Raw genomic sequence first — 21587 nt, forward strand, 5'->3', positions numbered from 1 at the left:
ATTTATAAAACCTATGTGTAGAGGTATATCACCTCTGAGGTAATAGATATACTTCTACATGTTTTGATTTAAAAAAGAAGAACATTTTGTCTCTAGCAATTTTTGTCGCCAATTCCAAGAAAAACCCCGCCATCATTCTTCAGCTTGATTTGGAACCTAACATTGTTGAGATCTATTTTATTTACTTGTAGTAGTAGAGAGTTGAGTAGAGATGGATGACCACGGGCCACGCCGCAGAGAATTCGTCTGGTCGACAACGGTAACTACGTTACTTCTCCAAAACATATTTTAAAAGAAGAAATAAAATAACTTATTAATTAGTATTATTGATAATAAATATAACTTAGAATTTTTTTGTAGAAAATGATAAATTTTCACATATTTATAACTTAAGAGGTAATATTTTAGAAATTTGCTTCGGTTTGCTATCAATGTAAATTGAGCCTAGTGGGATCGGACGCCGGATCACTGCGTGGCGTTGCCGGCCGCGTACAGCAGCGGCGGCGCGGGCGCGGGCGGCGGCGCCGTGCCCGCCTGCCGGCCGCCGCGCGGCGCCGTTTGCCGCACGCTCTGGCGGTTGGACGCGGCGTTGTAGTGGTAGCCGTCGAACTTGTCGCCGCCGCCGCCACCGCCGCCGCCGCCCGTCTGTGTCGGGTACGTTGCCGTGCCCATGTACATTACCTGTAACAAATGTAACAATATGTTCAGGTACTGAACAACCTTAAAGTTAAGGTACCAAGTGCCACTAGGTATAGTTTGTTTGCACTGAAGTCTGCTTCTGCAAACAAACTTTGTGCCCTAAAGCTTGTTTGCACTGCAAATAAACTACTCGTATAGTGTTGCGACGTCTCGAGACAGAAGACGATCGGAATACGAGTACATCGCTCGAGGCTTCGGATGCTTCTTATAAAATCAAATAAGTATCTTTGGTCTGTAGGACCTTCCGGCCCGCCTCGTACTCGACGAGTTGCAACTTGCGCCCTACCGTCCGCGTCAGGCATGAGCATTTGGTATAAAGTAGATACCTACTTTAAAGCCTTGCGCGCATGCATCTTTTAGCCTCGGTTCTCTGTAATTTTATGATACATCTCTGTAACAATTTACCTGTGGTCGGTAACCATCCGGACCCGCTTCATACTCGACAAGTTGCGTCCGACCGTCGGGCAGGAGCACGTGGTAGGAGCCCTGCGCGCGGTCGTCCTTCCGTTTCTCGTTGTGTCCGAAGTCCAACGAGACGCCGTTGTCTTGCACGTCGTACGTGAACTCATAATTCGCAGGTAACTGTGAAATTGCGATGCTTTGATTTAAAATAAATAGAAAATAAAAAAAGAAAGATTTTTTAATAAACTTTTACAAGTGCTTTTGAATCGTCAATGAATCTACCACTGGTTCGTATTACCTTTCCTACTAGACCAAGATTCCCGGGGCGCCAGACCTGCCTTATTTTCTGAGTAACAAAATGTGTGGGAACGAGTAGTCTTTGTATACCTACATATCGGCTGCTAAATTCAGCTGATATTTTTAAAATGGCCCTTGGTCCAATCTAGCAAATATGCGAACATTAAAGGTACCTACATACAAAGACTACTCTATCCCACACATTTTTGTTACCTACTCAGAAAATAAGGCAGATCTGGCGCTATGAGGATCTTGCTTTATACCGAGAAGAATCGGTTAAGGGAGGTAACTATTATTTATTTAATCTGTGATAGATCCTTGGAATCACTTGGAATGTTAAATCGACTGCAAACTTACGCCGTAAAACATCCGAAAAGAGTCGATAACACGTGTACATCGACCTTAGAAGGAGATAGCAGATTTGTAGAGCAATTGTCTCTGTCGTTGAGACCGACAAAATGTCATATAGGTATGAGTGACAGAGACAACACTACAAAGCCGAAATGTCATTCTAAAAGCCGATGTACATTATTTTCTGCCGCGTGCTGTATAGGCATTATCTATGGGTCAGGCCTTCAGACTAACCTACGGTCTGGGCGAGAAACCTCGCCGAGACTTCTCTATGTGCTCGGCTTGAATCTATACCCGGCTTTATTATACTCCTGCTCAAATCACAGTTGATTTTTACAAAGGGCGTAAATACCGTTTAAAGTTGTCGCACTTACAGTGGGTTCTATAATCGGTTTCTTGATACCGCCGCCGCCGCCACCTCCCGTGGGCTTTGGTGGAAGATATTCTTGCGCTGAACTGAAAGATTTTAATGACACCCAAGCCACCAACGTCAACTGAAATGAATAAATAAATAAATAACCAAGTGCTTAATTTGCTTTGACCGTTGCAAGTTGCTGGACATATGTGGGTCTGGTATAGCTACGAACTTCCACTGTTCACCTTCGCCTGAATCCAGCGGCACGGTAATGTTATAAGCAGTATTCCAACTTCATACAAACGGGCGAAACGCGAGCTATACCTACGCGCCTCGATCTCGCGGTGCGCTCGTGGTGCAGCCAGTCGCGACTGTGCCGCAGTGACGAACGGACGGTGTTTTGTTTTTTAATAACCGCGCGATTTTTTCACTAAAAATAAGTTCAAGTACATATTTAAACGCAAAGTAGGCAAATGACAAGTACATATTTAAACACAAAGTAAGCAAATAAAATGAATGAAAACAAAAGTAATGTAATTAAAATGCCGGAGGCGGGCAGCCCTATCGCATGTTTACGTACCGCGCTGCTGTAGGTATTTATTTCAAAGATACGGCCGAGTTACATTACTGTATAGATAACATTACCGTGCCAGCGGCTATCTGCGACTCATTTGATGCCGTCTGTCCACCTGTCCACCTAGTAGGGGGTCCTCCAACGCTGTGCTCTCTGATGCGAGGCCACCATTCCTTTGGGACCCAAGCTTCTATCAGTTTTTTAAACCGTGGCGTCTGGAAGTCCTTACAAAAATCGTTTATCGATTTGTTTATAATCTAAGGATAATGGAAGAAACGTGTCGGATGGCTCTTCCAAAGACCAAGTATAGCAATAAGTAGGTAGCTTATTCCTACTTGCTTGGCTAGTCTATGATTCCGCCTACACAACTCCTGCAACCGCGCTTCAAAAAAAAATTTTGTTTAAAAAGGGCTTACATAAATAATCTTCCACATTTCTGAAGATATCCGTCGTCTGAAGAGTGCAACGAGCTATATGGAACAAAACACCAAATCTCGTCGTATTTAAGCAGCCGAGTTGCGGTTGTGGCTACGCCGCCCCTGCCATCTTCATTACAATGCCGCACGATCCACGAAAATTTCGAAATAAAAATACCTAGTTCCTACCTAATTGCAAGGCTCAGTACAAGGTTGGTTTTAATGAAAAACCGAGGTACGAAGGATGCAATTTACCTACCAACTTGAATCAATACTTCTCAAAACTGCAGCATATTTTTGGACTAGGTGGGATAGGTGTCATCATCAGTCATCACCATTCTCAACCCATAAAAGGCCCACTACTCCACACAGGTATCCTCTCTGAATAACAAGGGCTTAGGACATATTTCACCACGATAGCAGCCAAATGCGGATTGTCAGACTTTACTTACACGCTTTTCAGAACATTTGCAGAACTGTCAGGCATACAGGTTTTCTTGGAGGCCGGCGTGTTAGCTACTAGGCTATCAATTGTAGGTGTAGGTTTCTCTGAGAGCATAGTATTTTCCGAAGTCCAAACATATAAATTCCGAGGAAGGGTCACATTTCAAGAGTTTGTATTTTGTCATATTGGAGATTGATATATCAGTACCCTTATTATAATCAGTACCCATATTATAAATGCGAAAGTGTGTTTGTTTGTTGGTTTGTCCTTCAATCGCGTCGCAACGGTCTAACGGATTGACGTGATTTTTTGCATGGGTAGGTAAAGATAAAGACCTGGAGAGTGGCATAGGCTATTTATCCCGGAAAATCAAAAGAGTTCCCATGGGATTTTTAAAAAACCTAATTCCACACGGACGAAGTCGCGGGCATCAGCTAGTTGTGTCATAAAACATCCTTGTAAATTGTAACTATGTAGGTTTCACAGCGGAAAAGATAATATCAAAACATTTTAGTTCTAAACATAATACGTATAACGTAGTAGGTACCTAAGTAGAAGGTAGGTGAAATTAAAATATGATTTGCTTTAACGACATTTTAACGGTGAAGAAAAATTTCCATGCCTGATGGTATATTTTTACTTAAAATAGACGTCAAAATGACGTCATTTCGATGTTAATGAGACTGGTTCCAGTGCAATAGCAATAATGCAGGACTTATTACGGACTAGCTAAATGCCCGCGACTTCGTCTGCGTGGAATTAGATTTTTTAAACATCCCGTGGGAACTCTTATTTTCCGAGATAAAAAGTAGCCTATGTCACTCTGCAGGTCTTTATCTATATACCCATGCAAAAAATCACGTCAATCAGATGCGACATTATTGAAGGACAAACCAATAGACCAACAAACCAACAAACAAAGACACTTTCGCATTTATAATAAGATTACCTGCTAACATATTTTTGGCGTTTTCGGTGGCCCTATCGCGGTTGTTTGACAGCTACAATGTCACGATCGCAATCATCTCTGATTGGTTAATGCTCGCTCACTATTGGCCACAATGCATTGTTGCAACAAGAATCGCACAAATTCAGCCAATCAGAACAATTGAGATTGTAATAATGATTGATGCAGACTTTAGACAATCGCCCTACAGGAGTCGAGTTTGGCAGATTTTTAGCCGGTGCTGGGCAGATTCACCATTGTTTAAATGGTCACACTGGTTGGGACTGGTTAAGTGTCAAAGTCAATTGTGATTTGTCATTGTCAAACTGCCGAAATTGTTATCAATCGGTGGTTATCATTACTAAATCAACAATAAAATTAATTTCTGAATATCAGTCACGAATAGATTTACCTATTGTGATAGGAGCACATTCTGATAAGTTGAAACTAGAACAATTAGAAGTACCCATCAAAAATGAACTCTGTATTGAGAAGAACAGCAAGGCCTTTGTGCCGATTTTTATCGACAACTTCAGTGAACCAGTGCGCTCAGCCTCCCAAGTTAAAGCCGAAAAAATTTATAGGTCCTATAACATGGAAGTCGGTGGCTATAACTGCGGTGGTTGGCGGCGGACTAACAGCAGGCATTTTATACGTGAGAAAAGAGAAGCAGGAAGCGATAGATCGCGAAAGGAAGAAGCAACTTGGCAAAGCGAAAATAGGAGGCTCATTTGAACTCGTAGATTCTGAGGTAACACGAGATCTTTTGCTGGCTTAAGCATAACTAATTAAGGGATTAAGCTTTGATTGATTCTACTTGAAAACTTCAATTTTATTTTTTCCATAGGGTAAAACCTTGAAGAACACAGATTTCCTGGGAAAATGGTTGTTAATATATTTTGGATTTACACACTGCCCTGACATTTGTCCAGATGAGCTAGAAAAGTTAGCAGAAGTTGTAGATAAACATGGTAAGTTTTATCATGAGAAAATTTTAAAGAATTCCTATTTTTGTCTGTATTGCCAACCTATCGCCAGCGCATTGCTGAGGACAAGTCTCCTCTCAGAAAGAAAAAGGGCTTAGGCTATGGCCAAGTGTGAATTGGCAGTCTTCACACACTGCAGCCTGCAAAATGTTTTGTTGGGAATGCCACATTTTATGGTAGTACACTCTAATAGGAGCTGTTGAGTTAATTGCTTAAAAAGCACAACTTCGAATACTTAAGCAGTATTTGCCTGGGATTGAACTCTTAGTCACAAATAGGAGGCCAAAGTCTTAACCAATAGGCTATCACCGATTACAATAAATATTTGACAACTTTACAATATTTTATTTCTAGACAAAACACCTTCAGCACCACCATTGCAGCCCCTATTTATATCAGTGGATCCGCTGAGAGATACCCCTGAAATTGTTGGAAAGTAAGTTAATTTTTTTTATTGAAAATATTACAATAAAACTTAAAGGTAGTCTTATCTAATTAGTAATTACTGTACAAATAATGCCCGCATGGAATAGTGCCAATAATACTGCCTGCATTTCTGCGCTGGACAGCCAGGCTGTTTTTTGCGCAAAAAACGTGCCAGCCCTTCTGTCAGCAGATGAGGCTATTAATCACAGTGAAATGTGTTGTAAACATTTCTTCAACAGTTTCTGCTGCAGCTCCCGATCTTGATGCATCAAGTTAAAATTTACTAAAGTAACTGGATGCAATACAAATCTCCATGGCCGAGAAAATCGCAACGAGTCGGAACAACTATCATTGGTGGTGAAATTGACCTAGAGTTATATTGTTTGGAGGCACAGCGAGAACTCGCCGCGATTCGCTCATCCATGGAGATGTCGCCGTTAGTGTTATAATGTAATTTTATGTTCAACTATACAATAATTATTATTGTAGTTGCAGCTGCTAGTTGCGGAAGCAAATCATTCCATGTAAAATATGTACTTACACAATTATTATAAAAGTAGAAAGATATTATATGAACATACTTTTTAGGTACTGTAAAGAATTTACTCCAAGACTGTTAGGCCTCACTGGAACGAAAGAACAAGTGCAGCAGGCTTGCAAATCCTACAGAGTATACTTTAGTGCAGGGCCGCAAGATGTTGACGAGGATTATATTGTAAGTATAGAGCTTATAGTATATCAACTTAAGAAACTAACAGGTACAGTAAAAATCTGTTGTAACAACATTGAAGAGTCTACAATTATTATTAGACCGCAAAAGCCAATAGTTGTAATAACATAAAAATAGCATTGTATTTACATGCACCTTTTACAAATTGTTGTGTTTTATAATATTATATTTATTACCTACTAGCTGATGCCCGCAACTTCGTCCACGTCACAGATATGCAACTAGCGTGGCCCCCTCAGTCCCTCTCGCTCAAGCAAAGTACTTGTGAAATGTTATTGCTTCTATTTGCGGCTATTGTAGCCTAGTATACTGGCTATAATATGCTGGCTATGCACAATGCACAGATATCAGATTTGCAACTAGCGCGGCCCCCTCAGTCCCTCTCGCTTAAGCAGATTTTCTTACTTGTGAAATGTCATTCCTTCTACACTTCACGTTGTTTGTCAAATACTCACGTACAAAATACATTTTGACAAACAAAAAAAAGTGGCCACGGTGATAAGGACAAAACATAATCATTTTGTCACGTTCTAATAAGAGCTTAAATGCATTTAGCTATCTCGCTCTAACAGTAAGTGTCATAATAGGGCTACTTCTAATAGTCCTTGTTCTGAGGCACAATAACTTCAAAAACAAAAAACAACTTACGCATTTATAATTCGTATGGATATGGATCAGTCCATCTCACATAATATATTTTATCATTACAGGTAGATCATACAATTATAATATACCTGGTCAATCCTGAAGGTGAATTTGTAGACTATTATGGCCAAAACAGAAATGCAAAGGAAATCCATGATTCAATTCTTGTGAACATCATGAAGTATGAGGCTGGAAAAAAGCCATCTTGGTTTTAAGAAATAAAGCATTTATTTTTATTTATTGATTAGTGTTATAGAAATGTACAAATAAGTTTATTAAATAAAACTGCTTATTTTAGTATCTTTTTAGTGTCTCTCATTCCTTCCAGAGTTCATTTTATGAACGTTTAAAAATTGTTTCTGATTTTAATCTGCCTAAGATTACTATTCGAAATAAGTCAGGATTATTTTTGGATAGAATAAGCAAGTAAAATAACACTTTTCTTAAATAATTAATTACTTTATTATAGTAACCTAAAATATCATAATATTAGTGATTTTATTTATAATTGTTGCTATGATTTGGAATAAACTTTTATTATAATGGGTAGATTTTCTCCACAGACTAAGTATGAACATGATTTAAATACAGAGGTTCCACGAAGCTGAGACACATCAATCGTGCGGTAAGTGCGGGACGAGGAGCGACCTGAACTGCCCTAGGTAGTTAGGTCGTCGTGATCGTCATTTACCACAAGATCAAAGGTGTCGGGTTACTGCGTTTCTTTGTACACTGCTTTCTCTGTGGTTCATCACATGGTCATGATTGGAATCTGATTCATTCATTTCACCTTCTTCACTTATATTTAAATAGTCGCCTACAACAACTTCGTTTAAGCTTGCGCAAATCTTTTGGTCGTTCTTAATATCGTTTTGTTCTTCCTCTGCCTTAACATCAGTTCCATCAAGTAAAACAAGTTCTCCGCCGTCATCTAATGGAATTTCGTCAGCATCTAAAGTTACATTTTGATTTTCGCCTTCACATTCTATCATTTCACAATCTACATTAATCTTATACGGTTGGACTTTCATTAGAACATTTTGGCCCCTACCATGGACTTTGTCAATGTGGTTCTTCAAGTACATCTTCTTTTTATATTTCCCTGGGCACAAGGTGCATTCGAACCGTTTTTCGCCTGTAAGAAGATTACTTTTATTAATTTTATTAAAAAAAAAGCCTTCCAAGTGCGAGTCAAGACTCGCGCACCGAGGGTTCCGTACTATAGAAATTAAACGGTAATCACTTTTGTTAACACACCGCAAAACTAACTCTGTTTGCAACTTCGGAGATAAAGGGGGAGAACGGGAAATACCCTATGGATTTTCTTGACACACACGACAGAAGGACAGACATACAACGAAGTGATCTTATAAGGGTTTCAAAAATTAAGTTGATTACTACTTAACAACTTAATGCGTGTAATTAAGGTGACTTAATTATTACAAAATGATGATTCAATGGAGTAAAGATTGAATAAAGAATCCTCTTGAACAAATGTTTAAAAAAGTTTTATTGATCGACAGTACAAACGTGTTTGGTTGGAGAGGAAGGGGGCCACTAGTCGGGTTCACGAGCTGGTACAGTACCGGTGTGCACGACGTTGTGTTCGCGCAGCGCGGCATTGCTCACGAAGCGCTTGGAGCACGCGGTGCAGACGTAGGGCCGCTCGCCAGTGTGCAGCCGCATGTGCGCCTTGATGTCGGTGCGCGCGAACCTGACATGTACAATATACATGTAACTCATATGATCTATACTTATAATAAAACTGTAACTGGAGGATTTACCGGTATTTCGTCACCTGTTTATAGGTGATTTATAGGAAAGAATCTTACCAATAAATAGCGCCGTGTTCGTGGTCAGTCTATCGGGTTTAATGACAAAAGTTCACCAATAAATTACAGATTTATTAAATTCTTTAGTTAAAAGGTTACGACACAAATTAGATAAATATTATGAACTCTTATTCATAACCGGATAACTAGAGAACCGGAGGGGAAGCAACTGACGGCTCACGCTAGTTCTACGAATAAGCCCATGTGGCGAATGCTAGCGTCAGCAGTCCCCTACAGTCTGTGGCGCCGTCCTATTGTCATCGCTCGCGCGATGATGCGATGCGATTTCCTCGTGCGATGAAATACAATATGAACGCATCGCATGATCGCGCGATCTTCAATAGGACATTCAGTAGAACACAGTTTGTTTGAACGCACGGGACGCGCGATCATTTTCGTCGGCCGCACGCATCATCGCACGAGCGATGACAATAGGACGGCGCCTGTGTTGTTGCACTCATTTTTATTCAAACACTAGCTGATGCCCGTGACTTCGTCCGCGTGGATTTAAGAAATGTTTTCGATACTTAATATTTTACATCGATATGTTGATATACGACGTGTCGCCAAAAATATCGACGTATCTATATTTTCAACAAGCTTAACTCACCGTTTCCCGCAAGTAGGGCAACTGTAAGGCTTCTCTCCGGTGTGGACGCGCGCGTGCACGGCAAGCCTGGAGCCGGACGCGAACCCGCGCCCGCACACATCACACGAGTACGGCTTTTCACCTGTCACATTCAAAACTAAGTTAAGATTTTAAACACAAGCCCAACAGAGATTCGTACGGTCTGGCTCATGATTCGCGGCTATTGGCTAAGATAATTTCACACCATTCAATAATAAGATTTCAGCGCAGTCAAAGGCCAAAACTTGTTTAGCACCTTAATGATCAAATTCACTTGCACTGCACGGCACGGTTGTGCGCAAATCCGAGTGTTTGTGTGGCGTGTTTATAGAAAAAGTTCATAAGTGCGACTGGTTTTTGATGCAATAATTTTGCGGAATTCTGAGGCCGACCGTACAACGGCGTACCTGTGTGGACGCGCATGTTCCCGCACGTGGGGCACGTGTACGGCTCTCGCCCGAGTACGTGCGGTGGCGGGTAGTGATACCTGTGTGGATGCGCATGTGCAGGTTGAGGTTGGAGGTCTGGATGAAGCTCTTCCCGCACGTGGGGCACGTGTACGGCCGCTCACCCGTGTGCGTGCGGTGGCGGGTAGTGTTACCTGTATGGACGCGCATGTGCAGGTTGAGGTTGGAGGTCTGGATGAAGCTCTTCCCGCACGTGGGGCACGTGTACGGCCGCTCACCCGTGTGCGTGCGGTGGCGGGTAGTGTTACCTGTATGGACGCGCATGTGCAGGTTGAGGTTGGAGGCCTGGATGAAACTCTTCCCGCACGTGGAGCACGTGTACGGCCGCTCGCCCGTGTGCGTGCGATGGTGGGTAGTGAGCGTTGCCTTCATACGGAAACTGCGAGTTAAACCAAAGAGTATTTATTTACTCAAGCACCATTAACTTGAAACTAAAACATATACAATGAAATGAGGTGCACAAAAGAGTTGTCATATTGCTCGTGACTCACCGCTTGTCGCAGTAGACGCACGCGTGGGCCTTGTTGTCGCTGTGCACGCGGCGGTGTGACGCCAGCAGGCGCGGCGACGGGAACGTCTTCTCGCACACCTCGCACGTCCACGGACGCTCCCCGGTGTGCTTCGCGTTATGCTCCCTCAGCTGGTTCTTATCCGCGAATCTGATGCGTAATGAGTATTATTTCGTATTAGAAAAGTTGGAATTGCAGTCACAATACTCATTTCCAGTGGGCCATATTATGCACATTAAGAGCAGACCAGCTTGACGGCGAACACGTGGCGCCAGTCTGCAGCCGACTACAGAGCGGCACAGTTACGTACTTCTTGTGGCACAGCTTGCATTGGAAGTTCTTCTCCTTGACCTCGCCGGTGTGCACGCGCAAGTGGCGCCGCAGCGCGTTCGATTCCGCGAACGCCTTGCCGCACGAGTCGCACGCCCAGCGCCTCGTGCTGGCCATGTGGCAGCGAATGTGGCGCCGGAATCGGGTGCGCTCTATCACAAAATACAGCACTTCCAGTAAAAAGCTATGAAATATACAATGATCAACTCATGATTATCATGATAAACCCATAACCTCTAGGCTTACTACTGAGAACCCAAACCTTTCTCAATAAGAACTGAGAAGAGACCCGTGCTCTGTAGTGAGTCTGTGATAGGTTGATCCTGATTTAAAAGTAATGTCAAATGAACAGTTTTCTTTTAGTAATTAACTTGAATTTTACTGTTAAAATTACCAATATAAACTAATTAACAATCTTACCTGTAAAAATATTCTCACCTGTGAACTCTTTATCACATTCAACACATTTCAATTTACTTCCCTTAACATGTATAGCTGAATGTATTTTTAGATCATACGCCGAATCGAAACCTTCTGGACATTGACTACAAGCGAATTCACTTTTTATAGTTCCACTGCATACCTTGGCGTGGGCTCTCAATGCCTTTAATTTACGAAATGTCTGAAAAGAGGATGGACAAAATGAGGTTTTGACATCACTTCCCATATTATAAATTCAAAAGTGTGTTTGTTTGTTGGTTTGTCCTTCAATCACGTCGCAACGGATCGACGTGATTTTTGGCATGGGTATAGTTAAAGACCTGGAGAGTGACATAGGCTATCTTTTATCTCGGAAAATTAAAGAGTTTCCACGGGATTTATAAGACCTAAGTCCACGCGAATTTAGTAGGGAACTTACTGTAAAAAAAATAGGCATTTCATTCCATTAATCATATCTACTTTAACATTGTTCTCTATTATTTGGAGTTTTAAGTAAATAAAAACACTGCTGATTGCTAAATAACTTCACAAACCTTTGAACATTTGGAACAAGAGAACTGGTTTTCTTTTTGTCGCTCAAGACATTCCGGATCCTTTATTTCCTTTAAAAAATTGGATGTTATTTGTTGAATTTGCTTTTCTATTTCAGTTATAGCATTTTTTGATTCTTCTAAATATGAATCCTCCTCTAAGAATTCAATGTCTGTGAAAATAAACAATAGTTGATAGAATTTCTTACCTTGAAGGCCTTTACACACAATGCGTGAACAGAGCGACGAGAACTGCATAAGAGGCAGAAACAAATCTAGCAGAACTCCACGCACTTTTATATACGCGCGCTATTTCGCTAATGACATATTGATAATGTTGTAAGCGCCATATCTGCGAGGGAAAATCGCAGAAGAAACTCCGCACGGGGAATTTCATGTGCAGTGTTCTGCTAAATTTGTCTAAGTGGTGGAGCAAACACCGCGGAACTGCGGAACTGCCATCGTGCGTTGCAGTATCATGAGCTTAAAGACAATAAGACAAGGCTCTTGAACAATTAGCGACAGTAAAGAGTACGACAGACGCACGGTACGCTTGCGGTTGCGGACTGACGAACCATAAAAGAGCGTTATCACACTGGCGATCGATCAACGCGTGAGCCTTGTATAAGCGGCATTGTACGCCATGAGTGCGTAACAAATTCGACATAATATATTTGAACCTGCCATTCTGTTCTGTTGCTTCACGCGCTGTTGTTCACACGACACAACTTAAGCGGATCGTTGTGAAATGACGTCACACGCAGTGTGGGACTCGATATTTATGAATACTTTGAATGCATGTACTAACATAACTACTTGGCATTTTTAAAAGAAAACTAGTGTATCTGTATGTATAAAAGCTTTACTTTACTGTAACAAAGTTTGAAGTGATTTCTACATTATTATTAATATTCCTAATTATATGAGCAGCAGTCAGAACTTTATACTATACTTTACTTACTTACTTATACTAGTAGTAAGAATCGATTAATGGACGGAATGATAAGCAACATACTAAACCTTAGTGGTTTTTTTGTTGTGTTAAAAGTATTTGTAAAATGTTCAATATTTGATAGTTAATAAAAAAAAAAAAAAAAAAAGTTTCATAACATTTTAATATTGAGCTGGCGAACAAAACTGCAATTGCACAAAATTAAATTTTACAGGAGCAAAACTTAGCTAACTTTAGCAGTTTTAGGCTGTTATGCTTGGAAATGAGTTCAAGTTTGTATTCAATGATCAAAATCATGGACATTGGGCTCAATTTTAGCATATTTTTATTGCTTGGAATTAAAGCAAGTTCAGATTTGACGTCCAGATTTAAAGAAATAAAGTATTTTGATTAGAAGTGCAATTGCACCATTTTGTTCGCCAGCTTAACTTAACAAACCTTCATTATTATCATAATCATCATAATCTGCTTCTGATTCAGAATCACCTTCAAATTTTAATCTAAAAGCCTTTTTCCCCACTGCTTTATCTTTTTTAGTGTTAACATCATAATCATCGACACATGTCTGTATTGCTTTGTCTTCTTTGCCTACAATGCTGAAAAAGGGTGTCTTGTCTTTTTAACCAAATTCAAAAAAGGAGGAGGTTCTCAATTTGTCAGAATCTTTTTTTATTTATTTTGTATGTACTCAAAGATGAATGGACCAATTTGGATTTTTTTTTGTTTGAAAGGGTATACACTTCCTAGGGTGGTCCCATATAAATTTGATGAAGATCGGATGAATATCTTCGAAGATAGATAATGGAACTCCTCAAGAGTAAATTGCTTGCAATCAGAGCTTAGCGAACAGTAGGTTTTGAACCAGGCATAGCATATTTTAATAATGGGCCACTATAAATTGTGAAATAAAAACAAAATAAATAAAAAACCCAACTTCAATATCTAACTACAAACCGAATATATTGTGTTTATGTTAATGAAGTTGTATAATAAATTTTTTGGGTTTGGTGCCAATGACATGCCATTGTAGTCTCCAAAAATATGAAGTAAAAGATTCGTGCAGCTAATTAAGCTAATTGGCACCAGGTCCAAAAATATTATTATACAACTTCATTAACTCTTACATACATCTCGTGTACATAATATATTCGATTTGTGGTAAGGTATTGAAGTTGGTTTTTTTTTATTTTTCTATATTTAACTGAAGCCCAGGGTAAGTTTTTAAATGAACTAACATGGTGAATATTGACATTTTAGTATAGACTTCAGACAAATATGTGTTGGAACTAACAAAGGGAAAAATAAGTTTCCAGCCATGTTGTGACATCTTACTTAGGTAGAAACATATTTTACTTTTGTTTAAAATTAATGGTTTTTGACATTTTATAAAACAACTAGATTTGCTCGCAACTGTGGCACATATTTTATAGCCTGTTATTTACTTACTTCTGGGTAAAGTAGTTTTCTAATGATGTAACAACTAAAATCGGATCAGTAGTGTGAGTTTATCGATAATAGTACAGATACCTAATGTAAGTTGGCTGACACTGCAATTTTGTTTAATTAATCAAGGATAACTTATAGAAATTATAGACTTATAGACTATTTTTATACTCACAATTTATTTACTTTGAAATATTTCTATTGTAATTTTAAAAACTTCATAAGCAAATTTATTTACTTACTTACCTAGAATCTTTATTACTTCTGCGATTTTCATTATTACCAACTTTAGATTGTAGTATGTTGTTAGATTCCAAACATTTAATCTTGAAACTATAGCAATCTATAAGCTTACTGTGACAAGGACCACATAATGCCAAAGGAAGATTTTCTTCTAGATTCACCTAAAATTTCAATTGTTTAAAAGTTATTTGAGGCAGAAAGGGCCAAGAGGCGCAAATATGAGAATATATAGAAAATAGTTTCATATGAATTGTGCCTTTTGGGGTGGCGACCATGGGTTCATGGGGCGAGGATGCTAGATCCTTTTTTAAGGACCTTTCATCTTGTCTCGCAGAATCGACGGGGGACCGGAGGGCTGGCAGCTACCTCGGTCAACATATTAGTCTGGCCATTCAACGAGGTAACGCTGCCAGCGTTCTGGGTACCCGGCCTCGTTGTGGTGGTTTAGATGATATTTTTGGTCTGTAATTTTTATGTTCAATTGTTTAGATTCGTTTTATTAATTAAAGTTTTATTTCTGAAAAAAAAGTTATTTGAAATATTACTTATTCAAACAAACATGACCATAATTTTAAGGATATCGCATAGATTTGATTTCACTTTGCGATAATTCTGCCATTGTAATTGAAATGGCCAGTAAATTAGAAAAAGTTGTGTTCTAATAATTTGATTGTGAAAAAAGATTTTCAAAAGTATATTAGCCATGTTTATTTATCATAACAAATATTCTCCTTTACCTTGCAATTAAGCATGAAGCTTGTGCTAGGAGTAGGTAGTTACAACGATAGTGCAATAGAGGCGTTTGAAGTCTTTTGATAGACAACCTTTCAGACTTCAGTCTCAGTTTTTCTGTCTTGTAATCTTTAGCTGATTTGTATTGGCCAATGAAATTAGTTGGTATAAATTGAAATAGGTACCTATGTTGCTTTGACTGTGTGGAACAATTTTTCAAATTTGTTAGGGGCAGGAAATTACAATTGAACTAAGTATTCAAACTTACCTCAACAGATGTAATGGAATGAAACATATCAGCCACACAATCACTGCCATTCTTGGATATCATGGATATCATGTTGTCCTCGGGTAATAAGCAAATTCGACATACATTTTTAAAATCGTCAGGTTTAAGCTTTCTTTTAGTACTGTTCTGTGACTTTGAATGTCTAGTAATTGCTTGTTTATTTTTAACAGGTCTTCTAGTACGTTTTAACTGTCTTGGTTTATAATCAACTATTTTATTTTCTACATCTACGCTGTGAGTAAAATTGTACTTGCTTGGTGGACTTGCCATTTTATCAAAATTTCATTATTTCATTAGGATTCATCACCATAATTCTTGGATTATTTAGGAAGATATATTACAATACAATACAATATTATAATATAAATATAAGTTCTAGTTACTAGTGCTAACTGCTAAGCAAGTATTTCTTCTTAATTCGTTAAAAAACCAAACCACCGAACCAAACTTATTTATCATAGACGTATTTATTAGAAGAACTTAATTTGGGGTAATTTCTAGTTGTTGTCTCTTGGGATTCCTCATTGTTTGCTTGAAGTAGCTTCTCGTTAGAAAATGTTCAAACAACTTAACTTTTTCATGATTTTTTTACTTTTTTTAAATTATTCGAAGATTTGATCTCCAACCAGAAAAAAATTGACTTTGGTCACAATCCATAATTATGTAAAAAAGGTAGGTACCACCGATAGGTACATACAGGTACATAATCACTAATCACCACAAACACAGACCAATAAACCACAAATAATCAACTATAATCTGGACCATGGACAGACCAGACCCATAGACTAAGTAAAGAGTAATGACCTACCGTAGTAATACATACAAATGCTTTGGTAAAGACTCTGTGGCTAGCACGAAGGCTCAGAACAAGGCTGTGGAACAGGACTATCTGTCGTAGATAGAATAATAGGTAGATTTAAGTACTGTGTAACGGCGTATGAGATCGCTATAGCACGACGTAACGATGAAACAATTATTACCATTGTTTAGTAGTCAATATTTGTATTAAATGTTTTTTATGTGAAAACAAGTGAATAACTCATGAGAAATACAATTACGCCACGAATTCTCAAAGTTTGTTTCGCAACTAAAGTTGCATGCCTTGTATGTAAGTTGTATGTATTCTTAAAAAAAACCAGTTACACGATAAGGGACAAAAAATAGGTTAGCTGCGTCTCTGTTTATCACAGTTAGTAACTTTATCTGTGCTGTCTTTTTAGTGTGAAATTAGAAAGCAAACGTTCCTGTATCTACTTTTATTCCTATTTATCTACGCTATCTGTGCACGGAGGCTAGGTAGTAGTACTTCCAAGTTCCAACTTCTTTGGCTAGCGTCAAGAGTACCTATATAAATCCTCAGATATAATCACTATAACGTGGGCTAGCACAGACCAATAACATATAGGCTGCCATCTTTGTATCATTTTTTAAAACACTAGACCACACACTGCACAACAGACGGCTATCAAATTAGAGGAGCTTCCATTGGAACAACGTCCAAGACATCCACCCCCAAACTCCCCGGACCTTGCTCCAAAAGATTACCATTTTATTCGAAATTTGGATAACTTCTTGCAAGGGAAAAAAATCAACTCCGATGGGACAGTCCAAAGCGCCTTCAAGAGATTTTATTCCCGTCCGAAGTAAAGGGATCAATGAACTACCTATGAGATGGCAAAGTGCATAGATTGCAATGGCACCTAACTACTAACTACGTACTTTGATTAATTATATATTATTTTTAAAAAAAATCGACTAACTATAAGTTCCTCCTTACAAAACGCTAATTTCATATGTAAATAAATAGTAAGGACCTAATAGTTAACAGAGGCGTCTACCTATGGTGCAGGGTGTGCGGCGCACACGGGCGCCCGGTCTAAGGGGCGCCGAGCGCCCTCTAATGTGACACCTCCAAAGATGCGTCGATGCCGGCGCTCTCAAAGACCCTGCGCTAGTGTTATGGGCCGACGACGCCGTCATCATTTAAAATTGCACCATTTGCGATCCGAATTTCCGTTTGAAAATATAACTGTTAGTATTCCATTTGGTACCCTGGCTCCTACTAGACTAGAGGGCCGCCAGGGTACTGGTTGCACACGGCGCCACAAGGGCTAGAGACGCCTCTGATAGTTAAGTTGTAATAGAAAAAAAAAGCTTAATTAGTGGTTTATTACATCCATGGCACTACCTAATGAGGTAATTCCATGAGCACATTTCACAGATCCAGGGCCCTTTAAGCTTCTTTGAATCGAAAACGAAGCTAAACTATTTCCAAGCCCCAAGTACAAAAAGCTAGAATCCACGCCATGTACATCGTAATAAAAAAAACTATTCCATAACGACCAAACGCGGGAAAAATAAATGGCGGGAAAATTTAAACTACAGACTACTTTATTAGCGGTAATTTAAAAAAAAAAAAAAAAAAAATTCAACTGGACAAAAATTCCAAATTATAATAATATGCATCGAATCTATGGAATTGTGCTACCCGTGTTAACTGGTCCTAGCACAAATTAAAATTGTGGTCCTTAATTTATTATTTTATTATTACCTACTTCCTTGACATTATAATGCGAAAGTGTGTCTGTCTACTAGCTTTCATCACTGCCCATCTGCTTACACCCATTTTTAAGAAAAATAGAACAGAGATAGCTTGGATTCCGATTACCGAACACAGACATAGGGTTACTTTGATACTATTTGTCCCGGAAAAAGTAAGGGTTTCGCATCGCAAAAGATGTTTAAACAACATACTTAAATCCACGCGAACGAAGTTGCAGGCATCATCTAATGATTTAATATCTTAATATAGCTATATTAACTTTTAATAACTTACCAATATTATTATGTATATAATTCAGCTATTTGACGTGTATGACAAATTCAATAAATAGCGACATGACAAACAAAACTACAATTTTATCTGTAACGGATAGGTTGGTTAGCTTTATCCTTTACCTTGATATAATTGCATACAAGATCTTATTAATAACTTGGTTATTGTTGTAGGGAAAATTTATAAGGCCTTATTAATAAACAGGCCTAAGATCAAGAAAGTTCAATTTCTGTCAACATAATTGACCACTGAGCTCCAGTAATATTGTTATGTATTGCATTTATTATCAAAACTTCTTATTCGGAAGTTATGGATAGGTACTATGATGGATGGCATCGTTTAAACAAATGTGTTTTTTACAACCTTGATATGAAGTATAGGTAAACTTACACTTACACCAGAGCATGGCCCACTGCTGGCTTGATTTTACATCCCTCTATAAACACCGGACAAGTGCAAGTGTATTTTGCACAAACAGTTAATTTCTGGTGCCATTTTTCCAATTTACCATGCGTTTTTTTAGGGTTGCGTAGTTCAAAAGGAAAAAGAAGCCCTTATAGGATCACTTCGTTCTAGGTCTGTCTGTCAAGAAACCTGTACGGTACTTCCCGTTAACCTAGAATTGTGAAATTTGGCAGATAGGTAACTAGGTAAGTAGGAAGTACATCATTAAAAAAAAAAAAAATATGTTCATGAACTTAATACAGTAGGTAGGTACCAGGCAGAAAATTTGTACATCGCCATTAGAAAGAGATGGTGGTTTCGTAGAGCGTTGTCTTTACGTTGAGACCGACAAAACGTCACATAGGTATGATGACAGAGGCAACGCACTACTAAGCCGAAATCTCATTCGATCAACAATAATTTCTTTATATGGTCGATGTACAGTGACAATATTTCTTGCGGGCTATTGTAATTAGTATTTTCCACTTGTAGCATTTCTTATTAATATCTTAATAAATTATCTTAAATGGTACATTCTAAACGAAAATATGGAGTCGGATAGAACTACTCGCAGTATTACTGTGCCCCCAGAGATAATGTGTGACCTGAACGCGATAATGAGTGGAAGGGTCTCGAGCGGGCGAGATTGCGCGGGCGGCGGCGGGCCAGCTCCAGCCGGCCGGTGGACGTCTTCGTACAATCTCGTCTTGCACCCAGGAGGCTGCACCTGCTGGGCCACAAGCACAACTTACATCACTACCAATATGTTTATTGGCGTAACATCTGTTGGAGGCAACGTGAATTCGCACTACGATTATTTGATTTGAACTACTTTTGAGGTGAGAATTCTTATTTTACCTATCTAAGTACGGTTTATCAGAGTTCATACATGCCATCTTGGAAAAAGTAAGCAATTAAAGATATCAATAATTGTTTTGTTTTTTATTTTGTTAGGGCCTTCCACGCATTTGTCATGGCGGGTGGCATAGATTCTTTACTTTAAAAACATCTATAAAATAACATTCCATCCCTTTTGGGGCTGATTTTTTTTATAAAATGTCTAAGTTTATTAAACTGTTTGGGTACCTATTGAAGCAATTATCGTGATACAAATTTTGTTGCAGAACCTTGAATATTTTATAAAATAAAATAAAATGGCTCTGGACTTCATAGCGGGATGTATTGGAGGTAAGAATAAATAAAACCTGATAGAACTGTTTGCTTCATCAGTTTGGGGCCGATTCTCTAGTACACAATCTCTAAACTAAACTAAATTAACAGGTCTAAATCTAGTGCTTTCCTTTTCCGCAAGCAAAATTATGAAAGGGATAGCAATAGATTTAGACGTGATATTTTAGTTTAGTTTAGAGATTGTGTACAAACGAATTAGCCACAATATTTTACAAAAATACATAAGAATATAGTTAATCTTTAATTAATTTCAGGTTGTGCCGGAATAATTGCTGGTCATCCATTAGATACTTTGAAAGTTCACGTTCAATCAGGTAGAGGTAGTGCGATGGAATGCACTAAAGCTCTATTTAAAGGAGGAACATTGTCAACTGCATATCGAGGGATAGGTGCACCTTTGGGAGGAATAGCAGCAATAAATGCACTAGTGTTCGGGGCGTATGGAAACACACGAAGAGCGCTTTCTAACTCAGATTCGCTAGCCAGCCATGCAATAGCGGGTGGAGCAGCGGGGATGCTTCAGAGTTTTGCGTGCGCGCCGGTCGAGCTCGTCAAAACTAGACAACAACTCGCTATAGCGAAAGAATTCATGCCTTCTGGAGCGTGGGCAGCAGCTCGACATATTCTGCGGAATGGAGGATACCGAGCTCTGTTTCGCGGTTTGGGGATCACAATGGCTCGCGACACCCCAGCATTTGCGATTTATTTCGCATCGTACGATGCAATGACACGCGGAGACCTGTCTGTTATGAAAGTGTTCGCTGCTGGTGGTGTGGCTGGAACGCTATCGTGGATACTGTTGTACCCTGTAGATGTTGTTAAATCGAGACTACAGGGTGACGCGATAGGCAGATACACAGGTGCATGGGATTGCTTCGTAAAATCAGTTCGAAGAGATGGTGGCGTTGTAGTGAGCAGGGGCATAGGTGCAGTGACTTTACGTGCGTTTATCAGTAACGGGGCATGTTCAACAGCCCGTGGCGTGGACGGAGCGCGCCTGGCAAACGCATATTGTCATCAGACACTGTAGCATCTCCATTAGTTAAGGCAACAATTAGGCGAGGCTGTGAGTGTGATCATTCTGAATATAACTACGACATTTAAACCATTTCTGAAATTAAGTATTTATAAGTCTGTTTGTTTCAAATGTAAAGCAAAGTAAATTATAAATGAATGCTTACTTACATAATAGTACGGGTTCAGACTTCAGTGATAGATTAGTTGTAGAATATAAATTACATAAGTCATGGATGATTGTAAATCTATCTATCTATCTACTATAATATGTACTTATAAAGTGTAAAAGGTTAGAACCTATGTTCTATACAAATTTATAGTTATATTTGTAGTGGAAAACGCCAACAACAATAAAGTGTACAGCTTTTTTGCATGTACTTAGTTTCTCTCATTCAACTTGCAAATCTGAAGCAAAAATTAATACGAAG

The 21587-nt window shown here is 39.1% G+C and overlaps 4 protein-coding genes across 5 annotated transcripts; 2 read left to right on the forward strand and 2 right to left on the reverse strand.

The window, feature by feature from the left end:
- Positions 1-465: 465 nt before the first annotated feature.
- Positions 466-3112, reverse strand: LOC117984533 (pro-resilin-like). Its single transcript, XM_034971165.1, has 4 exons — positions 3095-3112; positions 2124-2243; positions 1105-1281; positions 466-681 (listed from the first exon to the last, which is right to left on the reverse strand). The coding sequence occupies exons 1-4, from the start codon at positions 3110-3112 to the stop codon at positions 466-468; spliced, it is 531 nt and encodes a 176-aa protein (XP_034827056.1).
- Positions 3113-4789: 1677 nt separating this feature from the next.
- Positions 4790-7572, forward strand: Scox (Synthesis of cytochrome c oxidase). The gene is made up of 5 exons (XM_034971249.2): positions 4790-5236; positions 5333-5456; positions 5826-5907; positions 6486-6612; positions 7338-7572. The coding sequence occupies exons 1-5, from the start codon at positions 4961-4963 to the stop codon at positions 7485-7487; spliced, it is 759 nt and encodes a 252-aa protein (XP_034827140.1). The 5' UTR covers positions 4790-4960; the 3' UTR covers positions 7488-7572.
- Positions 7573-7695: 123 nt separating this feature from the next.
- On the reverse strand, positions 7696-17621 carry LOC117984621 (oocyte zinc finger protein XlCOF6-like). Of its 2 annotated transcripts, none has more exons than XM_034971241.2 (11): positions 15648-17615; positions 14651-14808; positions 13400-13557; positions 12013-12182; positions 11477-11660; positions 11019-11190; positions 10691-10858; positions 10448-10578; positions 9715-9835; positions 8859-8986; positions 7696-8407 (listed from the first exon to the last, which is right to left on the reverse strand). In XM_034971241.2, the coding sequence occupies exons 1-11, from the start codon at positions 15936-15938 to the stop codon at positions 7971-7973; spliced, it is 2118 nt and encodes a 705-aa protein (XP_034827132.1). In that variant the 5' UTR covers positions 15939-17615; the 3' UTR covers positions 7696-7970. The 2 variants fall into 2 exon arrangements, with proteins under 2 accessions (XP_034827132.1, XP_069356578.1); XM_069500477.1 differs by having other exon boundaries at positions 8268-8407; positions 8803-8986; positions 15648-17621.
- Positions 17622-19584: 1963 nt separating this feature from the next.
- On the forward strand, positions 19585-21536 carry LOC117984628 (mitochondrial basic amino acids transporter-like). The gene is given in 5 exon segments (XM_034971247.2): positions 19585-19790; positions 20076-20139; positions 20397-21118; positions 21120-21146; positions 21148-21536. Coding segments are annotated over 4 exon segments (882 nt in total). The 5' UTR covers positions 19585-19790; positions 20076-20105; the 3' UTR covers positions 21247-21536.
- The last annotated feature ends 51 nt before the right edge of the window (positions 21537-21587 follow it).

This window comes from Maniola hyperantus, chromosome 8 (genome assembly GCF_902806685.2).
Source record: "Maniola hyperantus chromosome 8, iAphHyp1.2, whole genome shotgun sequence".
NCBI lineage: Eukaryota > Metazoa > Arthropoda > Insecta > Lepidoptera > Nymphalidae > Maniola > Maniola hyperantus.

Excerpts from the sequence above, each read along its gene's own strand:
- LOC117984533 (XM_034971165.1), bottom strand. Across the intron at positions 1,282-2,123 it reads AACCGATTATAGAACCCACT|TTACCTGCGAATTATGAGTT; the intron begins GTAAGTGCGACA and ends GCAATTTCACAG. Across the intron at positions 682-1,104 it reads CGGATGGTTACCGACCACAG|GTAATGTACATGGGCACGGC; the intron begins GTAAATTGTTAC and ends CATTTGTTACAG.
- Scox (XM_034971249.2), top strand. The coding sequence starts at position 4,961 with ATGAACTCTGTATTGAGAAGAACAGCAAGGCCTTTGTGCCGATTTTTA. Across the intron at positions 5,457-5,825 it reads AGAAGTTGTAGATAAACATG|ACAAAACACCTTCAGCACCA; the intron begins GTAAGTTTTATC and ends TTTTATTTCTAG. Across the intron at positions 6,613-7,337 it reads ATGTTGACGAGGATTATATT|GTAGATCATACAATTATAAT; the intron begins GTAAGTATAGAG and ends TTATCATTACAG.
- LOC117984621 (XM_034971241.2), bottom strand. The coding sequence starts at position 15,938 with ATGGCAAGTCCACCAAGCAAGTACAATTTTACTCACAGCGTAGATGTA. Across the intron at positions 10,579-10,690 it reads TGCGTCTACTGCGACAAGCG|TTTCCGTATGAAGGCAACGC; the intron begins GTGAGTCACGAG and ends TTTAACTCGCAG. Across the intron at positions 9,836-10,447 it reads GCACATGCGCGTCCATACAG|GTGAAAAGCCGTACTCGTGT; the intron begins GTAACACTACCC and ends TGAATGTGACAG.